This window comes from Microcebus murinus, chromosome 19, assembly GCF_040939455.1.
Source record: "Microcebus murinus isolate Inina chromosome 19, M.murinus_Inina_mat1.0, whole genome shotgun sequence".
Taxonomy (NCBI): Eukaryota; Metazoa; Chordata; class Mammalia; order Primates; family Cheirogaleidae; genus Microcebus; species Microcebus murinus.
In genome coordinates, this window is record NC_134122.1 from 14,514,215 (window position 1) to 14,535,571 (window position 21,357).

The window sequence follows — 21,357 nt, forward strand, 5'->3', positions numbered from 1 at the left end:
GAACTCACAGCCAACAGCTCTGTAACCCAGGCCTGAATGCAGCTTATCTAACATACATTTTCTATCTGATGAATATCACAGCCTTCTTGCGCTTAGAAACATCAGCTAGCACTTAAGTACTGTGCTTAGGGCACGTTTTCATATATGTGCTGCTGAAGTGGGCACATCTCGCGGAACATTTAAACAGCAAAATCGTTAATAAAAAGCCACAAAAAATGCAAGAAATTGTGGCACCAGATATAGGACACTAGAAGGCAAAGCATTGCCTTGTTCAGCCTCAGCTGGGAATTCGTGCATTGGGTGAATCAAATGTTCCCTGTTCCATGCACTTCCATGAAGTACCATGAATATTGATTTGGGGGTTATGAATACATTTTAAGTCGGCGAATTTGCAAATATGGAATCTGTGTATAACAAGGATCAACTGTATATATGTCTTTGTGTGTGTGTGTGTGTGTGTGTGTGTGTGTGTGTGTTTAAAGTCTGGAAGCAACTAGAAGTTATAATCAACAGGGATTGGTTAAACAAAATATAGCATTTCCAGGTGGCCCGTGGCCAGGTGGCCCAAAGAGCGAGGCTGATCAATACGTGCTCCAACAGAATGCACTTTAGGACGTACGGTTGCGTGGAAAACGCAAGGGCAGACTGGCACATGCAGAATGCAACCATTTGTGTTTTGTAAAAGAGCAGGAATGCATAAATAGACACACATATCATTTTCATTTGCATAAAAATGTCTGTAACTAGTAACTGCTAAACTAGTAACTGTCTTTGCATCTCCTACCAGGGTAGGAGAAAGGCTTACGTTACAGGCTGGTAGGAACCTAACCCTGTATATCCCCTGGGAGGAATGGTTCAGTATTCACTGATTCAGTGTCTACGGTGACTTTGTAGAACAAAACAACCCCTCAAATAACTTCACTTTTTAAACCTCTAGCTGAAATTTAGCATTGCCTTCTTCAGTTCAAAACACAGGCAACACACCAGTGTGAACAGTATTATCAACAGATAGTAACAGTAGCTGGCTTTGTTTTTAGACTTTTGTTCCTACAACTTTCTCTGCACATGTAGAGTCGTGAAAGACGGTTCTAAGTGAAGGTGCTAAGAAATTCCAACTGCCACGGTCTGGAAGCCTGCCCTCTGCTTTTCCAAAGTGCCTTTCCAGCTTTACCGCCAAATGTTTCTCACAGCAAACTCTCAGGATCAGAAGGACAGGTTCAGGCAGCAAGTACTTACTATGTGTCATCAAGTGCTGGGCACCTGTGAGGCCCCAGCATCCCGAACAAGGTACATAAGAATTGCAGGTGGGGTGATGGATGCTCGGATGACAGTGAAAAGTATTGAGAGAAGATAGAAATCTGCGAGAAGTTCGGGGCTGATCTATGTAGGAAACTGGAAAACAATAAAGCAAGGCAATGATGAATTCTCGGTCAAACCAAACTTTGGGCAGGAAGGAAGGATCGTCGCCCTGGACCCAGGAGCCCAGCTCTGTCACATTCGCATCATAACTCAAACCCAGAGTTCATCTAACCGGAACAGCTGTATGCGATCGCGTTGGCTGCTTGGGGAAAGGGGAGAGGATTGAATGGGGGCTGAAGTCTCATTTTCCATGGTGGGAAATCAGCGTTTGCTGTTTCATGGTGAACAACCAGGGACTAGTGACACAGATGCTACCTAGATGTGTGGCTCCACGTGCTGAGACCACCCGCTGACGTGGCTTCCTTTGCTTATCCGGTTTCTACAGGCCGCCCACATTCCTTGGCTCGTGGCCCCCTCCTCCATGTTCAAGCCCTGCAGTGCGGCCTCTTCAGTCTCTTTCTCCGGCCCTCCTGCCTCCTCTTACAAGGACCAGGGTGTTGTCATTATGTCAGGCCCAGGTGGTGCAAGATCATCTCCCCGTCTCGAGATCCTTAGCTTAATCACACCTGCAAAGTCCCTTTTGCCGAGTAAGCCGACACCATCACAGGTTGTGCGGATTAGGATGTGGGTGTCCTTTTGCGGGGCTGTTTTTCAACTGACCACAGGGCCCTTTGAGCCCCTGTGAGCGGGGCCCGCGTGTGAGGCCCACGTCGTCTCACAGGTGCCCACACAGCACTGCTCAGCTAGCACGTGTTGAGTGAATGAATTCAGTGTGGCAGCAGAGGGGAGCAGGGAAGAGCAGGCCGCCTTCCGGACAGCTTCCTGGCTGTGTGACCCTGCACAGGGCCCTTAACCTCTCTGAGCTAAGCTTACAGAGAGGCTGTGAAGAGGAGGAAGAAGCCACCAGCAGGTGCCACTCGCTCTGTCCGACAGGACTTTCTGCAAGGGTGGCTGTTGGGCACCTGAAATGTGGCAAATGCACTGAGGAACTAGATTTTTTATTTTTAAATTTTAATCAATTTAGATAGTGACCCCCTGCCTTGGGCAGTGTGGTTGGGAAATATTTTTCAATAAATTATTCATTATTCACCAATACATACTCATTGGTATGGCATCATAAACCGTGGGCTCCGGAGCCAAACCTTCTGGGTTTGAATTCCTGCCCCATCACCAACTAGTTGTGTGCTCTTGGAAATAAGTCGCTTAATTTCTCCGAGCCTCAGTTTCTTCATCTGTAAAATGGGGACGGTAAGTGCCCCATTGGGTTGTTGGAGGGATTAAATGAGTCACTGCATGTGAAGGACTGAGAACAAGTCCACTGCCCTGGAGTGAGTGTTCTGTAAGGGTCAGCTGCTGTCACAGTGACCACTTTTTTTTTTTTTAAATCCCTCCTGTAATCCAGTCTCCATCCTGCGATTTTGATGTTCCCGGCACTGGTTCTAAAGCCTCAATCCCCTCCTGAGATTGTTTCCTACACCCACTAGAATAAAATCCAAGCGCCTCACTGTGGCTTGGAAGATTGTGCAGGAGCCAGCCCTACAGTTTAGGTGACTTTGTGGAAAAGAACAGCCCCTCTGCATGGAGGAGCCAGAGACAGTCTTCAGAACAGAGGCAGTGTTGAATTTGGGCTTTGCAGGATATGTAGGAGTTGGACAGTACCAATGCCAGAGGGCCTTGCCAGCCGCAGGGACGGAAGTCGCATGAGGACCGGGGACTGAATAGTTCTGAGGCTCACCAGAGCCAATTTGGCTTTCCTAGAAAAGGCGCAGACCTCAGGCTGCCATGGCCTTGGAAATGGTGTTCGACCCTGGGCGTCAGGACCAGCTGCGTAATTAGTAAAAATCGTGCAAAATGAAAGCGGAGGGCCCCTCGTTCAAGCGTTGTGAAGGATTTCCAGATGAGACGTCAGTGCGTTAGGTCAAGTGTTGGGGCCTCCTCGGGGAGGTCCCCGTGAGGCCGTGCGGGTTGCACAGCCACGAAGCCAGCCCCACCGGGGCCGAGGGGCCGAGCGGCCGTCGGGTGGCTCCTTGCAGCCGCGGCAGCTGCTGGAAAGGACTTGGCGGTGGGCGGGCGGCCACGGGGCCAGGAGGACAGACTGGTCTGAGCCCAGGTCCTCCTCCGGGAAGAGGGGGTGGGGCACCGAGTACCCCAGAAACAGGAAAAGGGGTTCGGGTGCTCAGACCGGGAAGCCATCTTCACCCCCAAGTTCAAGGGCCGGAAAAGCGAAGACATTAATGTTTCTGGACCAACGCTGAGCACATCAGCCCTCAGACACCCACGAGCCTGGAGCTTGGCGTGTTTTCTTTGGCAGAACCTCCCAGGACGGTTTATTTTTAGCAGTGAGACTTAGAAACCGTCGAGCCAAGCAGCCACATAAGGAGGGGCAGATCCCCAGCGTCCCTACCCCACGTCCCCTCGCTGGCCAAGTGGGGGACCAGGGCCCCTGACGGGTCATGCTGCTGTCCTTGTTGTAAAAGAGAGGAGGTGGGAGAGGCGGAATGCAAAGGTGGAAAAGGAAGAAATTGTCGCGGGAAAGCAGAGGCGTGTAGCAGTGACCTGGGGACACTGGGTGGTCGGCACGAATACCGTATTCTCCACACGTTTGCGTGCACTGCTGTCATATTATCTTGGCTCTAAATAGGCTCAGCACGCCTACATAGGTGGCTTCCCACACTCAGAATTTTCTTTCCTTCCTCTCGATCTGATCAGAACCCAGCCCCTTCAATTTGGGAGTGAAGTCTATCAGATGTTCTGACATTAGCCCGATTGAAGTAATTCATACTAAAGTGCAAATGACTGAGTGTCTTGGCTCATTGATTAAGGCAGGTGAAGAATAGACAGAAGAACTCTGATGGAGTGGAGCTGGGACTTCTTCCTGCCTTTCCCCTTTGCTCATTTATCAAAATAAAAGGGCATAGAAGGCAGAACATGGGCTCTGGTGTCAAGTGGACCCGAGTTCAAATCCTACTTCTTCTCCATTTCCTATCCATGTGAGCGCAGGAGCAATTGTGATCATTTACTTCAAACTCTCTGATCCTCAGTTTCCCCCAGACAAGTGATGGAGATAATTAAGAACTCCTTCATTAGGTCACTGGAGGATTAAATAAGTAGATCTGCGAGCCCAGTGCCTAGCACACAGTATGCTTTAAACATATATCAATTCTTCTTCCCTTCCCTTCCTCTGGCCTTAGAAAGCAAGTTCCTACAGGGTTGGGCCTGTGTCATGGACGACTGAGTGAAATGTAGTAAAAACAGTCCTGACTGCATTGGAATCAGAGACCTGACTTTCAATTCTGACTACGCCCTTGCCCCGCTGTGTGACCTAGGGCAAGTTGCCTACCCACTCTGGGCCAGTCTACTTCTTCTGGAATAATATGGACGTAATGAATCCTTCCTTCAGGAATAGGGGCAGGAGGAGGAAAAAGGAGATAATGCATGTGAAACAAAGGGCCCCTAGCCCCGACCGCCTGCCAAAAAAAAAAAACCACAAAAAGGTCAATTCTCCTCTTTAAAATTTAAAAAAAAAAATTTTTTTTTGGCTTTAATTTTCCCTCTAAGGAAAATGAGGACAATGCCTCCATAGTTCCTGTTTCGCGAGCTGCCTCTGAGACCATGTGACACAGTGCGGCCTTTGAGAGTAAAGGCCACCGAGAAGGAAGGGACAGCACAGAGGCTGGTGCGGGGTGCTTCGTGGTTCCTGGCCACCAGACACTCAATTTCTGGACAGTGGGACCTGTAGGATTGGGCCCAGCGATTCGGAGCACATGTTTTTTCTTTTCTTTCTTTCTTTTTTTTTTTTAAAGCCATGAGCAAAGTTATTAGTGGGACTCTGGCAGAGAAAATTAATTTTTTTATTTCCTAATTAGGAAGAAGAGCGGAGACTGTACTCGCATTGGTGGCACTGGTTCAGCACAGAGAACCTCCAGCCGACCTCGGGTGGACAAATTCTTTTCCAGACTTAAAAAAAAAAAAACAACTCACGTCTCTCTTATATTTTAGAATATTCGGGGAGCTCAGAAAATGAGAGGCTAGGCAAAGAAAGGAAATACAAAAAGCAAAACAAAACAAAAAGGAGAGGAGAGGACAAGGAAGGAGGGAGGTTTGGGTTGAGGTCCTGTCCTTCCCTTTCACTAGGAGTGGTGGGAGCCATGATAGTGTCTGCAACCCTTGGATGAAACAGTCCTTCCATGATGAGTCCTGGTGGCCAAGAAAGGCAGCTGGCTCAAGAAGGCCATCTTGGTTAAAACATAAAAATAAAAAGTCTACCCATCATATTCTAGGAGAGTATACTCTTTTGATAAGACAAAAAATGCTCTGCCAATCTAAGCCTATCAGTCATTCACACTTTAGCATGAATTACTCCAACCAGGTTTATCCTTTGATACTTGGCTGAGATCATTAGCCAGCCCCGTGATACTCAGGATGGGATTCTCCAGAGGATGAAGGGGCTTGCATCTGCCCAGTGGCTGATGGGATAGCCAGGTTTTTTCCCCCATAAGGAGAATCTCTGAAACTTTTACCTCTGGTCCCCGGCCTCTGAGAGGTATTTATGTCTTTCCTTCAAGGCTACCCCTTGCCTAGTCCTTCCATTTCTAACAATGTTAACGGTGTCTTAAAAGTAGACGATTCCTCACAAACCTAAGTTCGGACCTCTGTAAGAAAACTCAGGTTTTCTTTTTCACTCTTTTTATCCGAATCCTTTCCTGCATCCTCTTGGGAGAGGACTAGATTAGGCAAAGGACCTGAGTTTGAGGCCCAGCACAGCCCACCACCAGAGGCATGACCTCGGGCAAGTTAATTCCCCTCTGGGAGCCTCAGTTTCCCCGTCTGCGAAACGGCAGTGGCGGTCGTTTGGCGGAGCCGTGGGAAGGTAACCGCGGACGCCGCGCGGGTCATTTCCAGCGGCTCGCTGTGCCCGTGTCTTTCAGAGGCGAGTCTGGAGCGGGGAAAACAGAGAACACCAAGAAAGTCATCCAGTACCTGGCGGTGGTGGCCTCGTCCCACAAGGGCAAGAAGGACACGAGCATCACGGTGAGTGGCGGGTCCCCGCCGCGGCCGTCACTTAGCAGTTGGGTCAACAGTTCGCGGTCTGATCGGGCACAGACAGCTCGGGCCGGAGTCCGGCTGTCCCTGCCCCTGACGGCCACGGGAGAGACGGCTGTCCCTCGCCAGCCGCCTGTTTGCGCCGGGCCGTCCCTGGCCCCTGCCGGAAGCGTCCTCCTGGGGGGCCTGTGTCAGGGGCTGGGAACAAGCCCCGTGCCCCCACGGTGGGACCGTGCCACGTCACGCTTCTCAGCAGCGGCGCTACTGTCCCTCTGGACCAGACAGAGAGCTCTCCGTTGTGGGGGCATCCTGGGCCCCCAGGAACGTCCCTGGCCCCCACCCACTAGATGCCAGTAGCGCCCCCTCCTCTGGTTGTGGCACCCCACAAACATCCCCAGACATTGTCACATGTCCCCTGGGGTGGGGCAGTTGCCCCCGGCTGAGAACCACTCCTGTCACTGGATCTTTGGAAGCTCCCAGGGTCACGGCGCCCTTTGGGTTTGCCTGTCCCTCCACGCGTCCCCAGCCCCAGGGGTGGGGATCCTGGTGTCCCTTGGCACGTGGGCTCTGGTGCGATGCCGTTCAGCGACTGTGGACGGAGCACCTGCTAGGGCGGGGGTCCAGTGACGGTCCGAGAGAAGCTGTCGCTCTGTTCTGGGAGCTTCCAGACCCGTGGGAAAGGCAGAGTCATCAGAGAATCCCGCAAATAACCAGCCGATGGCGCAGGCTGGCCGAGGGCTTGGCGGGAAGAGAAGAGCAGGTTTCCAGGTCATCCCTTCCGGGGCCGGTCCTCCCTGTGCCCCTCCTCTCCCGCCTGAGTCCTGCCTCACCTGTCCGGGAGCAGGAACGAGCCCTGGCAGCACCTATGTCGCAGGTGTGGGGTCAGGGAGACGGCATCCTGCCATTCCGCTTCTTGTTTCGGACCCTTGGGGGCGACTCTGGAGCAGCCACCGGGGCCGACTTGTCCCGCGGCCCTTGGAGACCTGGGGTGGGCGACGGTCACAGCTTGGGAGAACGTTCCTCCTCCAGACACGTGCGGGACACCGGGGTCCGGCGGTCCACAGCCGTCCCCGGCACTAGGTTCCGAGCCGCGGCGCGGGGGACTGACGGCCCCGCAGTAGGTGTGGCAGCGCGAACACGCCTCCCGCTGCCCTCCCCGTCCCTGGATAGTGAAAGTAGGAGCTGACACACCCGATAGCCATGGCCGATCTTCACCAAGGGCCTGCCGCGCCTGGTGCTCTGTGCTGCCTGCGGCTGCCGTCTCAGACGCTGCCCCGCCGGACACCGTTGTCAGGAGCCCACCTAGGAAGTTCAGAGGGGCGGGGAGGGACGGAGCTGCTGTCCTGGTCACCTGGGGGAAGCCAGGCTGCCGGGGTGGGGGTCGAGTCATATCTGTCTCTCCAGACCTCGATGCGCCTGCAATAACACTGACATTTGTTTTATACTGTGTTGTCCAACCACAGCAAGGCCCATCTTTTGCCTACGTGAGTAACGGGGAGTGTGTCCCTGGTGTGAACGGGAGGCACAGAGTGTCCTTAGACCTGCATGCTCCTGCTGCACCACTGGGACCGTAGCTGGTGGTAGGACGGGGTGGCCCCGAGTCTCACGCCCCGACCAACAGACGCCCCCGAGCGCCGCCCTGCGGGTGTCCGCCACCAGGGCTGCACGTGGGGTGCGCTTGCCACCCACGGACGCCCGTCGGGCCCCCAGGGCTGTGCTCCAGCCCGGGAGGGTGTCCCCCCCGTTCAGAGCGAAGCCCCTCACCTTCCCCACCAACGCGCCCACCCCGGCGCCCCCGACCGAACGATCCAGGGACGTCTGTCCTGTCTGGCTGAGTGTTGTAGGACGGTCAGGCCCCGAAGCTTGCCAGGCTTGATTGACAGTCAGCCGACGGCATGGCTGTGGCATGCCCCCTCCTCTGTCCCCGCCACCATCCCCGAATTTCCTCCCCGCCCCCGCCCCCGGTGCACCGTGTGTGTCCTCATGCATGCGTGTGCAGTGTCCGTGTGTCTTCTGCATGCTGGTTGCTTGAACCCGAGGCTCCAGACACAGTCTTGGGGGTCGCGATGCACTAGCTTTGGTGGCGCGGTAAGGCCCCGGCTACGCAGCGCACGACCTGGTCCCCTTCGGACCTCCGCGTATGTGAGCTCATCTCTAACGCAGAGCTTGGGGGGCTGGCGCCTGGGTTGCAGCCTGGAGGAAGCCCTCGGGGCTCTTCCACGGCTCCTAAAAAGATCACACTCGATCCATCTTAGTTAGACCCGGGGGGGACAGTGTTGTCCATCAGAAGAGAATCAGGTTCATTATTTGGGATCTGCTGCTGTGTGACCTTGGCCGAGTCACTTAACTTCTCTGGGGTGCAGTTTCGTCATCCATAAAATGAGGGGCTTGGACCAAGTCCCCATGTTTATTTTTATTTATTTATTTTTTGAGACAGAGTCTCACTCTGTTGCCCGGGCTACAGTGCCATGGTGTCAGCCTAGCTCACAGCAACCTCAAACTCCTGGGCTCGAGTGATCCTTCTGCCTCAGCCTCCCGGGTAGCTGGGACTACAGGCATGCGCCACCATGCCTGGCTAATTTTGTCTATATATATCTTTAGTTGTCCAATTAATTTCTTTCTATTTTTAGTAGAGACAGGGTCGCACTCTTGCTCAGGCTGGTTTTGAACTCCTGACCTTGAGCGATCCTCCCGCCTCGGCCTCCCAAGTAGCTGGGACTACAGGCACACAGTACAACGTCCAGCTAATTTTTCTATTTTTAGTAGAAATGGCATCTTGCTTCTGCTCAGGCTGATCTCAAACCTCTGAGCTCAAGTGATCCTCCCACCTTGGCTTCCCAGAATGCTAGGATTACAGGCGTGAGCCACCTCACCCGGCCGAGGTCCCCATGATTAAAGCTTTCTTTAGAGACCTTTTCAACCCCAACTGCTGGAATCACCATTCTAGAAGAGGAGGCTTTTTTTTCGGTGGACATGGGGACCCCCAGTCTCTGTTGATGGAGGACTTGGTCCCTTTATTTAGCCTTCTTCCCGCTAGCCAAGGAAAGCCCCTGGCTTTCGTCGTCAATTTGCACGAGCCTCTGCAGGGGCAGTTCCACCGTGGCTGGGATCTCCACGCGGATGAGGCTTTCGCTCATCTTCAGGGCGTGCGAATGAATAAAGCCAGCACTAAATAGTAGCTTCGTTTTTTGTCCCTTTTCAACCAGCTACCCTTACCGCCCTCCTGGTGTGCAGAGGAGCAAGGGGAAAGCTGTGCCCACTCTTTTCCCCTCTGGACACTGCCCCGGCTTCTGTCTAGCCCAGCCCAGCTGCCTGGGGGAAAAAGAAAGGCCAGGCAGGGAAGAGAACAAGGAGAAAGCCCCAGAATCCAGCGCTTCCCGGCGGAGGCCCTGGGGCCAGCCTGCAGCCACCGCGTGTCAGGGCTGGCAAAGGGCCGCTCCTTCGCTTTCCCGGCTTGACTTACCTCCTTGGCCCTTTCCTGCCACGATTAATCATGTGACCGCGTCTGTGCAGAGGGGGCCGGTGGGCTGTGTACAGTCTCAGCTGCCTTTAACCTGATGAATGGAGCTCAGGCAATGTGCTTTGAAGCTTTGTTCTGCAGTCGATGAAAAGGATCCCTGGTGGGTTTTGCACCTTCCTTACTCGTCTTCTATTGGAGACTTCGGAAAACCAGTCTGAGAAAAGAAAAATTGTAACTTTCAAAGACTGCAGAGGAGGGACCGTAGCATTTAGCTTGAAGAAGGCTGCCCGTTAAGCGTGAGCAGTAGCAGGACCGCCATGTGCAGCAGGACAGGTTGTGCACTGCACAACTCTTGGGGCACTATTCACTGGGATGCAAATGACATCCCCAGCATGGTGCAATGCAGTGCCTTTGAGTGGCAGTGACATTGCAGAAATGAGCAGGCCCTGGTCTTGGAAAAAGTGGCCCTCCCAGCAAGCAGATGTCTTAGCTTTTCTCTTTGGAAGTCCCCGAGTAAACCTGGATATTAGTATTGGGCTCAAAGAAGAGATAGGAGAGAGGAGAGAACCTGTCGGTTAGGGGCAGAGTTTTGTGACGACATCCCCCTAAGGCAGAGCTGTCAGGACCTGAGTTGCTTTCTCCAGTAACCAGATGTGAATGCGTTTTAGGGAGAGCTGGAGAAACAGCTTCTACAAGCAAACCCGATTCTGGAGGCTTTTGGCAATGCCAAAACGGTCAAGAACGACAACTCCTCACGCTTCGTAAGTAGCAAAGCCACGTGGGTTTTCTGGAAAATGTTTGGATCCCATGGTGTCTTTTGCCTGGGACTGCACAGCGTGTGTGTGTGCAGGGGGGTCTGAGCCTGGGGGGGTAGCCGTGTGCGTCACAACGGCGCTTTGCTGCGTGTCTTCCATCCTGTCTTGACCTTACGATCTTGCAAGAGTCCTGCCTTTCATTCCCTCATTCATTCGTTCATTCATCTAAAATTCAGTCAACACATATTTACTGAGCTCCTAGGATGTGCTAGACACTTATATCCAATACTCGTTTATGTAGCAAAGCATGAATGGAGCACCAACTGTGTACCAGAACACCTACATCCTCCAACAGATACTTATTAAGCACCTGCTGTGCACAGTCATTCTAGTAGGCATTTTTGCATATACCATTCTCTCGTTTTTTTATATGCTGAGTTAATTTTTAGTAAGCACCTACTGTATACCAGGCACCGAGCTAAGCTCACAGGACTGTCGTGAGCAATTCAGATGTGCCTCCAGCCTTCACGAGGCCTGTGGTCTAGGTGGGGAGCTGACAGGCAACGAGACAGGAGGTGTCACCTCCCACGTACACTTCCCCAGGCTCCCAGGGCCGCCCCTTACGTGCCCGAGCCTAACGGGGGCAGGAGAACTCCCAGAGTGGGTGGTTGATGGCACGTAGACGAACATCGTTTTGTTGTATAAAAGCAGGTCCCCAACCAACCCTGTGGTCCCCCAGGGCCCATTTTTGTAACACACGATTGGGTAACGTCTCCCCGTCTTGCCTGAAATTGGGGTCACAGATAGCATCACCTCCTGCAGGTGTCAGATTAATACAAATCACCGTGGTGCCCTAACTATAATACGAAGGGGAAATAAAATAAGACAGTTCATAATCAAAATGTGCATTTCCACACATCAGTGCTCAGGCCAGACCACACCAGAAGACAGTGTGAAAGAGTCAGACGCTGACATCTGTCCCCAGAATCGCTGTGACAGCTACAGACACAAGGGAGAGGGGCCTCTGGGGACCGGCGCTGCGGGGATGGCATTTTCCAGAATCGCAGCTGACTGCCGGCGAAGCTCTGAACCAAAGAAGAATCTCTAGAGTGACACGGAAGTGACATTCTTATATTAGAACAACGTTTAAAAAAACATCTTTTGTGCCTTTAAATAAAACAGGGCTGGGATCTAGGCTCGGCTAACTGCAAATAGGTTTTCACCTCCGTGAATGTCAGTGGGACATCTGAAAGTCGCAGGGCCAGTGGACAACGCTTGGTGGCTGGAACTCTCCCGGCCATCACAGGACACCTCAGGCATCCTTGACCCCTGTCCACTAAGAGCATCATGTGACAGGCCCAGTGGCCACCCCACGGAGCTGCTCTGCCTGCACTGTGTGTTGTGGAAAGCCTCCAGCACACCGTCAATGAGAGCAAATTCAAGATTAATTCCTAAAGACGCCCCCACGCGCTGGTGCGACCGGCGGGCTGTCCCGAGTATGGCTGTCCAAACCATGCCACTGTCTGGCTTGCGGGTGGAGGAAGTGTGGAGGCTGCGTCAAGGCCTGAGCAGCCTAGAGGACCGTGTCCACACAGGTGGCCACTTCCCACCACGTATGTCGTGGCGGAGAAAGAGCACGTGACGCCTTGTCCCCTGCTGAGAAAGTTGGAAAGGGCCGATGCCGGCGGATGCAGGGCTGGGCTCCGTCCTGGCTTCTGTGGTGCAGCTGAGGCAGGTGCAGGAATCTGCCGAGCCCCGGGGCGTCCTTGTGGCCCAGTCCTGCCTGCGGGACGTCCCTCCCGGGGCCAGCTTGGGCAGCAAGGCTCGCCGCAGCCACTGTGCGTCTCTCCAGGAGGAGGTTTAGTGCACAGCAGGAAGGTCGGGTGCCGCGTGTTTGGGGGCAGGGCGGGGGCTGGGGACGGAGCCCTCCAGCCCCTGAGTGTGGGCACACTTGCCTTCTGCTGTGGCTCTACCCCTTAGGAGCAGTGTCACGTTGGATAAGTCACTCGATCTCTCTCAGCCTCGGTTTTCCCATCTTTAAAATGGGGGTGGATGAGCTGGACTAGAGCCATTGCAGGAGCCAGGTGGCCCCGCTCTGTGAGAGCGTTTCACAGGCTCTTCTGTCGCTGTCAGGTCTGGGGGCGGTTCAGGCCGGCGGGTGTCGGTCCTCTCCAGCCAGCTGGCCACTGGGGCTCTGAGTGTTTGCAGGGGTCGTGGCTTCCTGCTCAGTGCGCGGTGACAGCTCCCTCCCGCTCGCCTGGTCGGGGGCCGGGGGTCGGGACTCGGGCTGGGCGGCACCATGAACCGTGTCCTCCCGTCACAGGGCAAATTCATCCGCATCAACTTCGACGTGACCGGCTACATCGTGGGAGCCAACATTGAGACGTGTATCCTTTGAGCCTGGGCCACGAGGGACCCCTCCCCACAACCTCTGCCCAGAGCTGGGGGCCCAAGAGAGGCACAAGCGCCACCCTTCTCTTTCCAGGCTCTTGAGTTCCTTCCAGAAAAAAAAAATCTCCCCATAGTTGTCTTCCCTTACTAGCAAGCACTGTGGCGTGGTGGTTTCACCCACGTGGACCCCGGGGGTGAACCCCAAACAGCTGGCATTTGATTCCAGATTGACCTCTTTCTAGCTGAGTGACCTTGGGCTAGTTACTCAACCTCTCTGTGCCTTATCAGTGATCCTCCTGCCTCAACCTCCCAAAGCGCTAGGATCACAACAGGCATGAGCCACTGGGCTGTTACTCTCAACCTAATCTTTGCAGTTTTCTCTTTTAATCCACCCAAAATAGCCAGGATTCCTGTCCTGCAGCTGGGAGGGCTGTCGGGCTTCAGCCAAGTGCAAAGCTGGGACCCTCTTGTCCTGCAGCCCCCACACACACCTCTCAGCTGCTCATGTGCCCTGTTTATGGCAAGCCCCAGGCAGAGCGCGGTCCCTCTGGCCTCGGCCATCCTCTTAGCTCAGTGGTCCCCAAGGTGTACCCCACACACCAGCAGCCGCAGCCTCCGCAGGGGTCGTTAGAAACGTGTGTCTCGGCCTCCCCCAGACCTGCCCAGCAACCCGGGCTTGCACGAGCCCTGCAGGGATTTCCGATGCATCCGGGCCAGTCTGAGAAGCATGGCTTTCCAGGCCGGAGCGAGCTGGGGCGGCCGAGGTGCTGCCGGGCAGTTTTGGGGCTTGGAGGGGACAAGGTTTGCTGACCCAGCTGGACTCGGTGGGACTGCCGTGCCCGCCCTACCATCCTGCACCGTCACATTTAGTGCTGAGGAAATCCACCCAATACGACAGCCTGCCTCCCCCCGCCCTTCCCCTTGTCCTCCCGTCACCCCCCATGGTAGAGCAGCTCTCCTCAATTAATGAGTCTCTTTCCCATCAGACACCCCCTCTAGGAACAGAGAGCACTGTTGCAAGTGGACCGTAAGTGTGGTCTTACGAAGTGGCACCTCTCTGAGCCTCAGTTTCCCTATGTGGAAAATGCAGATGCTATTTGAACTTCCCAGGATGGGTGGTGACACTTAACTGAGAGAGTGCACGTGCACTTAGCACAGGCGTAAATCATGTATTTGATCCAAATCCTATAAATCGTAGAAGATGTCGTCTTCCCTGTGTAAGGTCTGCAGGCAGGTCACTGTAAGGCAGGGGAGCTGGCGGTGATTGTTGGGAGCGTCTCCTGGTCGTGCCCCCAGGGTGGCTCATCACCGGGGTCTCTTCATGCTCTTCCTTTTAGCTCCCTTCCCTTCTTTCTGGGCTTGGGGTCTGCGGCAGCACCCAGGGGCCCTGTTTGCTCACAAGGGCGACGGTCACAGTTAGACGTTGCTGATCTCGGGGTCAGAACCGGAAGGTCCGTCATAGGAGCTGGGCACGGGTGGCCGCCCGCCGCAGCTCCCCGCCTCTTCAGATCTCTCCCAGGAGCCTCTCCCAGGCCCTGGAGATTGCTCCCCCAGCAGCTGCTGTGAGCGAAACACCTGCACGGTCCCCAGAATCCTTAACTCCCCCACACCAGATCTGCTAGAGAAATCACGGGCGATCCGTCAAGCCAGAGACGAGAGGACGTTCCACATCTTTTACTATATGATTGCTGGAGCCAAGGAGAAGATGAAAAGTAAGTGGCTAGCCGTGATGCCTGCCGCGGGGGCTTCAGCCTTTGCTTTGATCAGAATCCAGGAAAATGGAGTCTCTGCTCCCGTTAAGAGAAAGAGCTGTGGCTTTGGGTGGCAGATGTGTGTAATTCTTCACCTCCTTCCCAGGAGTGAGTGTGGATTTTTTTGAGCCATTCTCATTTCCTGAGCACTTACTATGTGACGTAGTAGACATCAACTACAGCTAGACATTAGATCGTTAATTAATCACGTCCAATTAGACTAGAGGACATGCAGTGCAATTAGACACAATCTATGCCTTCAAGGAAGGGACAGAGACAATTACCTTTTTTGCCAATTCATAAAACTTGCAAGTATGTAAGATGCATTCTGATTTTATAAGGAATTTGCAGGGGCAGTGGAACTAAGCACTTTTCAATATACATGTTTTGAAAGTGACTCTGAAGTGGCCTTGGTAGGACAGGGTCAACAAACTTTTTTCTTGAAAAGGCCAGATAGTAAATCTTTTTTTTTTGGCTTTGCAGGCCACATGGTTTCTGTCACTCCCATTCAACTCTGATATAATGCAAAGGCAGCCACAGGCAGTACGTAAACCAATGAGCATAGCTGTATTACAATAAAACTTTATTAACAAAAACAGGCAGTGTGCCAAAGTTTGCTGACTTTTGTTGTAGGGGAGATGTTTTATACTGTAAATATAATATACTATACACCATATGCCAAGGGAAATTTTTTTTTTTTTTTTTGAGACAGAGTCTCACTCTGTTGCCCAGGCTAAGAGTGCCGTGGCGTCAGCCTGGCTCACAGCAACCTCAAACGCCTGGGCTCGAGCAATCCTCCTGCCTCAGCCTCCTGAGTAGCTGGGACTACAGGCTAATTTTTTCGGTATATTTTTAGCTGTCCAAGTGATCTCTTTCTATTTAGAGTAGAGACGGGGTCTTGCTCTTGCTCAGACTGGTCTCCTGAGCCCAAATGATCCACCCGCCTTGGCCTCCCAGAACCAATGGAAAATTATTAATAGAAGTTCTGGATGTACAGTAATCTACTAACTGTTAAAAGAATATATAAATCACATAGCTGAAAAAGAGAATGTATATAGGTGCATAGTAGAATCTACACTTTAGTAATAAGTTTAAGTCTAAAATTTCATGAGAATAATACAACTTGCTTCCTATCAGTTTTGTGGCCGGGAGTTAATTATTTCAGTTAAGAAAATTACCAAAAGGATGTATGTGAATGTACACCTTTGCTGTGATGGGGTGTATTGCAAACCTCCGCCAGCAGGGGGTGGCATTATCCATTGTTTAAATCTCACCGCTTGTAAAGTGTGCCCTGGAGCAGTTTTGGATAAAGGGACCGGGAAGATGTTGAATGGATGTTATAAACCAGCAAATACCGTAAATTAGCAGCTCCAGTGCGGGACACCATGGGGTGACCCAGAACAAAATGCTTACATTTTCATCCCTCTATTTGGGGGAAAGCCAAACAGTTTGGTTTTCTGGGTTCAGTTTTATGCTCTGCCTCTTGTCTTGCAGAAATCGAGCTAGTAGAATGCTCACAGCTAAAATTCCCAGGGGGCATTTGTGTTCTTACTGGTAGAAGTGGAGAGAGGTTAGGCTTTTAGAGAGAATCAAATACTCATAAATTTATCCATCCTCTGGATAATGAAGTCTTGGCAAAGACCCAAATCCTCGTGACTTTAATCAGGCATTTCAGTTAATCTAAAAGCTTGAGTTAACTGGTATCTTGGGGTTAATTTAACCTCGAGTTTATCAAGCAGCTTCCAAGTTCCTTGACCCATAAAAGACCTTTGTTTAAAAATAAACGTATCTCACTGACATCTCTCTGAAAGTATAATTAAATCCAGCCTAATGCAAAATTGGTAAGAGGACACTTGATGTATCAGAGGGGTATAATAAAAGCAAATTTTGCAAGAGAAAGAAAAGCAATGATAAATTTGGGGGGAGAAGAGGACTGAACAACAACAAAGAAAATGTAACCATGGCATATGACTTTATCTCTATATTAGAACAAAATTTAGATGTAATGATCTAAACAAGGACTTGGCAAATATTTGTGTTAAAGGCCCAGATAATAAACATTTTAGACTTGAGGACCAGATGGTTTCTGTTGCAACTCTTCAACTTTGTTGTTATAGTAAGAAAGCAGCCACAGAGGATAAACAAGGAAATGGGAGTGACTATGTTTCAATAAAACTTTATTTATAAAAATAACAGTGGGCCAGATTTGTTAACCCCTGATATAAGCTTTATGTATTGATTCAATTAGAGATAGGAGAAAGGAAAGGTAGTTAAGAAACTAAATTTTCATCTATCATAGCAGAAGCTAATATAGACAAGATCTAAATTTGACTTTCAGAAATAGCCTACTATGTAATATATAATGGTATATACATTATAATATATATATTAGTGTCTATAGCAAGCCTATAATATAGAGAGATAGTGATAACTACCAGAAGAAACAGCTAAAAGTGATAAAAAAAAAAACAGGTATTGTGGAGTAAAGGTAGGCATTGGAGAAGGGATGCAAAAAAGGAATGGTATTTCTCATTATAAACCCTTGGGTAGTAACTGATTTTTAAAATTCACATGCATATATGATTTTGACAACAATTTAATAAATGATTAAAGATTGATCTAAATCTTTGGACAGCTTTTTTCCTCAAGGCAGGGTGCCTCTGGACAACTGAGATAAAGATATCCCTTCCTCTGGGCAGATGCAACCCCATGTCAGGGATTGTGGCTTAGCTAGCAGAGCCCAGGCTGGATTTCAGCTGCCAGCCACCCTGGAGCAGTGCACAACCTGCACCACTGTGTGAGGCCAGTGATGCTGATGAGGCCATCTACAAGATGATGCAGGAGGAAGGTTTTGAGAAAGGAAAAGAAATGATGATGGCCCAGACCCTCAACCAGGTTCCTGCCTCTTGTTGAAAGTAGAAATTTGTCTCCTTAACCCCTGCCCCTCTTCCTCGTCTTCCAGGTGACTTGCTTTTGGAGGGCTTCAGCAACTACACCTTCCTCTCCAATGGGTATGTGCCCATCCCGGCTGCCCAGGACGATGAGATGTTCCAGGAAACGTTGGAGGCCATGGGGATCATGGGCTTCAATGAAGAGGAGCAGCTAGGTAAGCCTGCACACCCGAGTCTGGGATTGCCAAAGAGACCTAGATTTATGCTCCGGGCAGCACCGGAATTAGTTAGGGACTCTTCTCTGGTCAGGACAGATTTCTGGTCTCTGAATTCCCCACCTCTTAAAAAAAAAAAAAAAAAAAAAAAGGAGGAAGAAAATGAATTTTATTCTAGGTTGTTTGGTGGTGTTTTAGAAAAGTAGCTGTATAATTAGGGCCCTTACGGTTGCAAGTGATGCAAGTTGGCTTTAAAAAAAAAGGGAAAATGATTCAGTCATACTGCTGAAAAGTTTAGGGATACGGATTTCAGGTACAGTGGGATCTAGGGGCTCAAAGATTTCTCTAGAAACTGATTTCTATCTCTCAACCATATTATCCCTACATAGAATGGAGTTTCTTGACAGCAACATGGCTGGGTTCCAGCCCTTGTATTCTTTGGGGTTTTGTCCAAAGAGCAGCGTAGATTCGCTGCTGGAGTCCCTGAATCGGAGTCTCACGGACTCTGATTGGCTGGTCTGCGTTGCTGTGCACATTCCTGAGCTGCTCATTACAGCCAGGGTGCTGGAAAGTGCCGGGTGGCTTAGTTATGGGCTCTAAGAACGGATTCTCAGCAGGACCATGTGGGCAGGGGGCGGGAGATGGGAGTGGTTGAGGCCGTGGGTTTACTTGAATTCTTCCTGGTAAGGCAGCTCTGGTAATAGACCAGTATTGATTAATATCGTTTGACCAATGGCCAAGAAACACACTTGGTCTTGACAATGGGGGACCATAGTCTTGGTCCCAACGCCGTGCTTCAAGGAACACTTTTCCTTCTGGGTTAGATGTGCCCCAGTGTTCAAGGTTAACCTCTTTTGGGAACGCCAGGGCAAGATTGTGGAAAATTTCCCTTCTTTCCCACGCCCGCTCCCCTTCGGGGCCCCAGAATAGCACCGTTTGCCGAAATGCAGCACACAGGGACGGGCAGGTCCTCCAGAGATCATTTCGGGTCCAGAAAAAGAAGGCTGCATGGGTCAGTTGACAAACAGACGGTGCTTGTGGGTTCTGGCCAAGGTCCAATGTCACAACCCAGCGCTGATAGCCTCCCCGTCTGAATGCCATGGCCTCTCCCAGAATGAATCGTTTTATTTGGGATGGGGGTCAGTTTTGCTTCCAATCTCACGTTAAAAACAACAACAACAACAAATAGTAAGTACCTGCTGTGTGGCAGGCATTTGCCAAACCCTACTTTTTTCCCCTTAACATCCTAGGATGTTCAGTACAGTTTTATTTAAATAATTAAAAAGCTAGAACAGACTAAATTGTCGGTTGATAGAGGGTTTATTCAATTGTCTATCCTTGTGAAAGAAAACAATGGGGCTATTTAAATTGTGTTTTAGAAAGACTTTGACTTATGTGGAAATGTTTATAACATATTTAAAGCGAAGGCATCAAAGCAGTGTGCTAAGTGCTTTATATGCACCATTTAATGTCACAGCACACCTGCGAGGTAGCTGTTGTTATACCCAGTTTGCAGATGAGGAAACCAAGGCACGGAGAAGTGAAGGAACGTACCCAAGGACACACAGCGAGTTGCTGAGGGAGCTGGGACTCACTCTCTGGTCTTGTGGACACCCAAGCCCCTCCCTTTGTCTATGAGATGGGAGATTTTGTCATTTAAAGTCCTTTAAATAATCTGTATCGGGGCCTAGGGGGAAACTGAGGCAGAAAGCAGCCCAGTGTATTCTACATGTGGTTTAGCACTTGCCAGGCTCCCTTGTCACCACAGTCTGCTCGGGCAGACCCGAGCACCCAGCTAGAATTTGATATTGTTTGCTTTCCTTGTATTTACATTTATAGGTGGCATCTATTTATGGCTAGTGAAGCTGAGTTTTCACTTAAGGTAGAGAAAGTTTCCTATGACAATAAGTTGAAGGAAAGGGAAGGAAGTGAATCTTTTTAAAAAGTTAAGTAAACATGGAGCAGACAGTGCACAGAGCAGGCATTGAGACGACGGCGTGTGCACATGACCAGCGCTTACGGAAAGAACTTAGACCAGAGTGTACACCAACCCCGGTCGCCCATCCAGAGCTACGCCCAACCCCCCGCCACGGGACTGTAAGAGAGGGTGGTGAGCAGGCCCCAGGTGACCAGGAGGGGCCAGGGTTTTTCCTGCCATGCTGGGCTCTGCTCTCAATCCAGCCCTCTCCCCCACCCCCACCCCACCACGTGCTGGGCTCAGCGAGGCAAAGGGACTGAAATCACACAGCCAGCCAGGCGCAGTACGGGACTGGAACGATGCTAACGGCGCAGCAGCAGCTAATGGGCGCTGCACACCGGCTGTGTTGGGGTGCTGTGTTACTGAATGCTCAGGGCAAGCCTATATGATAGGTTTTTTCGTTTTTGCTGGAGTGGAGATTCAGCTGGCAAAACAAAGGCCCAGAGAGGCTAGTAGCTGATGTGAAGTCGCACAGCTGCCATGAACAGGCTGGGATGGGCCCCACCGGTGCACTCAAAGCCTCGTGGAGGTTGTCTAGGTCCGTATTTCAGACTTGAGTCATTCGCAGTTGGTGCCACAGCCAGGTTCTATCTCTGTTATTGTTGGCTGAATATTTTTATGCATAGGGTAGATTTCTACAGCCCTCTCCGCTCTGGGCTTTGTCCTGAACAATAATTTCTGTAAAATAACTAATCTTTTATGCCCTGGTTCACTGTTTCTAATAAATTAAAATGAAGAACTATTAATAGCAAAACTAAAGTTTCACGTGCCATCTAAAACTACCCACCCCGTGGACCCCGGGCAGTAACCGTGCCGTGTGCTGGCGGCCCTGTTTCCTATTCGTCAGTACGAGGGAGGGTGTCAGTTTCCTAAGGCCACTGTCATGATTCACTGTGAACTTGGTGTCTTCAAACAACAGGATTTATTCTCTCCCAGTTCTGGAGGCGGGGGTCTGAAATGCAGGTGTCGGCGGGGTTGGTTCCTGCTTGGAGGCTCCAGGGGAGAACCTGTCCCTGTCTCTGTCCTGGTGCTGGTGGCTCCGGCTGTCCTTGGCACGTAGATGCGTCACTCCAATGTCTGCCGCCTCCTCCACGTGGCCTTCCGCTCTGTGTGTCTTTTCTTCTATCGTAAGGACACCTGACGTTGGATTTAGGGCCCACCAGTTTGATCCGAGGTGATCTCACCTTGAGATCCTTTACTTGATTACATCTATAAAGACCTCCCCCCCCCCGATATAAAGCCACGTTTACAGGTTCCAGGTGGACATATCTTTTGGGACCCACCATGGATGGCTGCCACTATTTACCCCCTGCTGGCCAGCCCCTCGTTTGCATTCCTCTCTCCTGACATAAACGTCATGCTACCACCATCTCCATTTTGCAGATAGGGAAACTGGGGCTCGGCAAGGTGCAGCTGGGACTTGAACCCAGGACTGTCAAAGTAACTGCGCCCGGTGTGTGTGCTTCCCACCACCACCCCGGACCGCCAGCCGTCACCAGCCCCGCTGTCGTGTA

The 21,357-nt window shown here is 51.3% G+C and overlaps 1 protein-coding gene across 4 annotated transcripts in view; it reads left to right on the forward strand.

The window, feature by feature from the left end:
* The window catches only part of MYH11 (myosin heavy chain 11), a 104,034-nt gene that overhangs the window by 40,933 nt on the left and 41,744 nt on the right, over positions 1-21,357 (forward strand). For 2 of the 4 annotated variants that reach the window (XM_012790227.3, XM_075995150.1), the window contains exons 5-10: positions 6,288-6,390; positions 7,866-7,886; positions 10,531-10,623; positions 12,941-13,004; positions 14,622-14,720; positions 17,722-17,865. In XM_012790227.3, coding sequence (XP_012645681.1) covers positions 6,288-6,390; positions 7,866-7,886; positions 10,531-10,623; positions 12,941-13,004; positions 14,622-14,720; positions 17,722-17,865 — 524 coding nt within the window. The remainder of the gene's footprint in view (positions 1-6,287; positions 6,391-7,865; positions 7,887-10,530; positions 10,624-12,940; positions 13,005-14,621; positions 14,721-17,721; positions 17,866-21,357) is intronic. The other 2 variants (XM_012790228.3, XM_075995151.1) reach the window with 1 other exon arrangement.